The sequence below is a fragment of the Hemibagrus wyckioides genome, linkage group LG29, assembly GCF_019097595.1.
Source record: "Hemibagrus wyckioides isolate EC202008001 linkage group LG29, SWU_Hwy_1.0, whole genome shotgun sequence".
NCBI lineage: Eukaryota > Metazoa > Chordata > Actinopteri > Siluriformes > Bagridae > Hemibagrus > Hemibagrus wyckioides.
Genome location: NC_080738.1, coordinates 8,259,837 through 8,264,836, shown reverse-complemented (window position 1 = coordinate 8,264,836; position 5,000 = coordinate 8,259,837). Strand labels below are relative to the sequence as shown.

Sequence of the window (5,000 nt, the reverse complement as noted above, 5' to 3'; positions counted from 1 at the left end):
AAACGATTCCCATCTCTGGGACGAATTACCCACATTTAAAGCTTAATATATAAACAGCTCGGACTGAAGAATTCATGAAAGCGCTCAACGAAATTACTTCTTGCCTAAATGTTTATTGACTGCCCCAACAACTACCCTTAGGCTAGATCTGTGCACTTGCTGTTTGTTTTTAACTCGTCCACAGCTTTTCTAATGAACTCCATTGGTTTAGATGGTACAATTCTTCCAAAAACAACTCAACAATAGAATTTTTTTTAATGGATGCCAAAAACATACCAGGTAATTACAATCACAATGTTTTTGGCTAGTCATTTAAGCTATTTAATGCTACGAGTGCTCAGGTAGAACTTGAATAAACTTTAAATCATTTCAAAGGGAAACACAGAAATTCTTCTACTGGTTTGTTTTACTTTTCTTAACCCCATAAAAATTATTTCTACTTTCTCTGATTTAAGAAATGTGTGCTAGATTTTGCTTATTGCACAAACCCAACTCTTTCTGTTGTGTGTTCCTCAGGTGAGATCCGTATGGCTTTGGTTCTGTACAGGAATCTGGGGCAGTATTTGTCCACAGAGAATGCGAGTGTGCGGCTGGGAAGCGAAGCAGCTTACCCCAACTACTCACTCATTGTCAACTCGCCTGTAATAACAGCAGCCATAAACAAGGACAGCAACAAAATCTACTTGTCCGAACCTGTCCGCTTTGTTGTCAGCCATTTGCAGGTATCGCACACAATCCCACTCGTAACTGCTCTTATCTGTGATCTAAGTGCATCAAGAACAAATTGTGTCCTTTCCTCGTAGAAGTCAGAGTCCAACTTCAACCCCAACTGCTCATTCTGGAGCTACTCCAAACGCACCATGACGGGCTACTGGTCAACGCAGGACTGCAGGCTGGGTGACACAAACAGCACACACACCTCCTGCTCCTGCACACATCTCACCAACTTTGCTGTGCTCATGGCTCATGTGGAGGTGAAGGTGAGCAAAATGTCATCCCAAGTTAAAAATTCTTGTCCTTGTGGAGACCAAAAATATATAAAGCACACACTCTAATTGCCCATGATCTGACCATCCTGTCATTTGAGGTGATATTTCATTGTCATCACTATTATTTCATAAATATTTTGGCACTTGTCATCATCTGGGTATCTTAGTGTGGTTAAAGCTTTTTAGCACTTTTCAGCCTTACTAGAAAGGAAGATTTTGTTACATTAAAGGATGGCTTTGCTCATTTTGAATCATTCCATCTCATTATAGATACACCTTGTTAAACTGTACCGACTAGGGATGGTCTGAGGTTAAAAGTTCACTGTATGATAACTATATGACCAAATCAGATATAATCAGATGGTAAAATTACAAGGACCAAGAAAGACTGATAGACAAGCATGAAAAGCATAGTGATTACTGAAGAGACAGCCCAGAGAGATGGCAACTGGGGCAGAGCTGACAACTTATTCTGTATCCTCTATAATGAGGAGTACCAAGCAAGCTACAGAGAACCCGATGTAGGCATACCCCCAGGGGTGTCCAAGACGGGGAGAGAGGATGGGCAGTCCATCTGAACGAACCCAAGGGTAGCAGACCAAAGCAACAAGCAAGTGATGCCCATGTGGCAAGATCCGCAAGAATAATCAAAGCTTAAAGATCCACCAGTCTAGGAGGAAGGGTTTGGTGGGAGCAAGAGCAGCACAATGCACAAGTGTTCAGCCTAATGAGTCACAGGAGGGACCATGCCCCAAGTCACCCCACAGTGTATAGAACCTGCAAGTGTTACAAATGGATTCCCCCAGCATCAAGCCAGAGAAGAGGCAGATCCAGAGGCGAGGAAGCCATGCCAGAACAAGTCACCCATGTGGTGACAGGTTGACAGAGACATAGACAATCAATTTATGGCAGAAATCAACAAGAAGCTTTGGAGATTTGGAGATTAGGAAGGGAAAGGAGCCAAGCAATCTTACTTCAAAAACTAAAAAAGGGTAAGTATACATAGCATCAGGCAGAAGCTTAAGGCCTTGAGGCACTACATAAAGGAAAATGTAAAGGACTTGGGAGAATGTAGAATGTTGATTGTGTCTCCTAACCAGATTTACAGTTTGACGAGCAATAGCTGAAGCTGAGAGAAATTTAGGAGGCATTGTGCAAAACCCAATCGAACTTCACTCCAAGGCCAGGTGGTATCACTTACATGGTCTTTAAGCACTGTCCTAAACTTTTGCTATGGCTGTGGAAGATCTTGCGAGTCATCTGGAGAAGGGGCAAAATTCTAATGCATTGGAGAATTGCAGGAGGGATTTGGATCCCCAAGGTGGAGAATTTCAAGCAAATCATTCAGTTCCGCATCGTATCCCCACTGAGTGTTGAAGCCAAGAATTTCTTCAGGATAGTTTCCAACCAGCTGTGCATCTTCCTCTCAAACGACAGCTTCATTGATACATCATCCAGAGGGGGATATCTCAGGAATGCCAGGGTGTTTGGAGCACTGAGGAGTAGTGGTGGCAAAAAAAAATTGAAGAGTATATGTACAGTATATTCCAAGAAAAAAGAAAAGCTAGCAGTACCATGAGACATGAGAGGATTTAGTTTGAAGAAGTTCGAGAAAGTAGATACAGAGAATAGATGGAGAGGATAGTGCAGAGCACTAAAGTACAGTAAAGAATAGTAGTTCTATTGCATGTTATAGGACTTAACAAGTGAAAACCATTGGCTAAGGTACATTAAAATATATTATTTTCATTAAACAAAAGGAAGTTCCCTGGTGGTATAGCTGCTAGGCTCCTATGCTGTCACCCCCATGGCCCAGGTTTGTTTCCCTGGCACGGTCTAACCCCAGCTACTGGACAAAAATGGGACGGATGCACCAGCAAGAGCATCAAACATAAAACCTGAAGGAAAACAACAATGGCTGTCCATTACATGTGAGCATGTGCTATTGAAACATGTAGCCATGTATTATAAATGACTTGAAGTACTCACTATATCTCCATATCTCCTTATCAACCTACCAGGCTCATTTTTGAACAACAAGAATGAGTTCAAGTTCAATGGTTTGAAGCAAAAACAAGTTATTTAATATAAAAAAATAAAGGTTTGTCACAAAGTGACACCAAATACAGATCCATCAAATGGTAATTTAACTAATCAGAGAGGCCCTAGAGAACATGAACAACCTGTCAGTGTTGTGGCTTGCAAATGCATATGGCCCTCCTCCGCACAAGCAGTTACAGGTTAGAACCTGAGATCACATTGGTAATTATTACAACAACTCTCCCCTGGAGCAGTTACATCAAAGTGGCTTAAGACTGAAGTTACAGAGATCTCTGGCCATAAATATGTTCATCAGATCTGCTCAGCCGGCATGTAGAGAGCCCAAGATTAAATCTGCAGAACACCGGCTGGAACCTTGGCCTGCTCAAGGGACTGGGACCTTTTGTTAAATCTGGGAGAAGCAGCTCAAGTTCCCACAGCACATTGTGGTCACCACCTTGAGACCAGACATCCTTCTCATGTCTGAATCCACAAGGCGAGTTGTCATGCTGCAGCGAGCTGACAGTCCCTTGGGAAGTTTGCTGGAATGAGGCGTTGAAAGGAAACTCGTCAAGTATGAGAGGTTGGTCAGCAAGTGCAAGCAAGTCAGATGGAGACTACTACTGACAGTGACTGTGCCTCAGAAGGCGAGAACCAAGTAGTTTGTTAGCCATCTGGACACAAGATGATGAATGACCTGATGCTGAAAGTCCTGAGACTAATGATGATTCCAGGAACAACACTGAAGAGGCCAAAGGCATCAGAACATGTATTTGCTCATAGAAATTGTTTACTTAACTAAAAGTATAACTACTTATCCTGATAAATCCTGTGCTAGAATCTGAAGTACAAAGTAGATGTACAAGAAGAAATCACACACAGATTTTATCACAAAGGAACTTCACAAAGGAACTAAGAAACATGGGAATTCATGGCACAGGCTAAATAACAACAACTTAATTCCTAATCTCTATGTGCTAGCTAGCATTATAACTCTGATGATACTAGTTGTACTAGTTGCAGCAGGTAGGTAGGTAGGTAGGTAGGTAGATAGATAGATAGATAGATAGATAGATAGATAGATGATAGATAGATAGATAGATAGATAGATAGATAGATAGATAGATAGATAGATAGATAGATAGATAGATAGATAGATAGATAGATAGATAGATAGATAGATAGATAGATAGATAGATAGATAGATAGACATCTGTTAACGTTTAGCTTTGCTGGGAATTTAGATCAACTGTCAAGAACTCACATTATAGCTGAAGTATATGATTATAGAGGTATGTGGCGATGAAGAATTTGATTACAAATGGAATGAGTTGAGATTTTTTCTTTTGTAGTGGGATGTAATGAGTGTGTCAGGAGAATTAGGTAGTAGGTGGTAATTATTGTAAATGTGTATTTGTTGATTTCACCTAAACAAAAACCTTGAAAAAGCCTTAACAAGAAACAAAAAGTCTCATCTACAGTAATTAAAAATACGATGCACAGTGCAACGAGACGAACTGCAGATTCACACAGACGTTGGAGCTATTGTTCCTGTTAGATTCACACAGCCATTTTAATGATTGAAGGAAAAGCAACATTAGCAAACCGACCCTGGCTTGTTGAGAAAACTGCATGTCTTTACCAAAAAAAAAAAAAAAAAAAAAAATTGAGACACAGCAACACACCATCTGCTCGTACCATCAGGCCAGTCAGTCTAATGGAGTTAAAAATTAGGAATATCGTAAATTTCAAGGGACACACAAAAACTATAAATAACATTCTTGGTAGTAACATCATCATGAGATAACAGTATAAATATTTTGAGTCCCTGATCACATTACATGATGTGTTGATAGTAAACTTAAGTGAATTATTTACCTGTAACAGCATTTTTATTCCTTTTACACCACATCTGCTTGCAACTAATTGAGCAGGTTGTGCTTTTGTGCTTTATAGCTATGTTGTGCAGCC

General features: G+C 40.4%; 1 protein-coding gene across 6 annotated transcripts in view; it reads left to right on the top strand.

Annotated features, from left to right (window-relative positions):
• Positions 1-5,000, top strand: part of adgrl3.1 (adhesion G protein-coupled receptor L3.1) — a 221,147-nt gene that overhangs the window by 164,901 nt on the left and 51,246 nt on the right. For all 6 annotated transcript variants that reach the window (XM_058384529.1, XM_058384528.1, XM_058384526.1 and 3 more), the window contains exons 13-14: positions 517-722; positions 804-980. In XM_058384529.1, the coding sequence (XP_058240512.1) occupies positions 517-722; positions 804-980 (383 nt within the window). The remainder of the gene's footprint in view (positions 1-516; positions 723-803; positions 981-5,000) is intronic.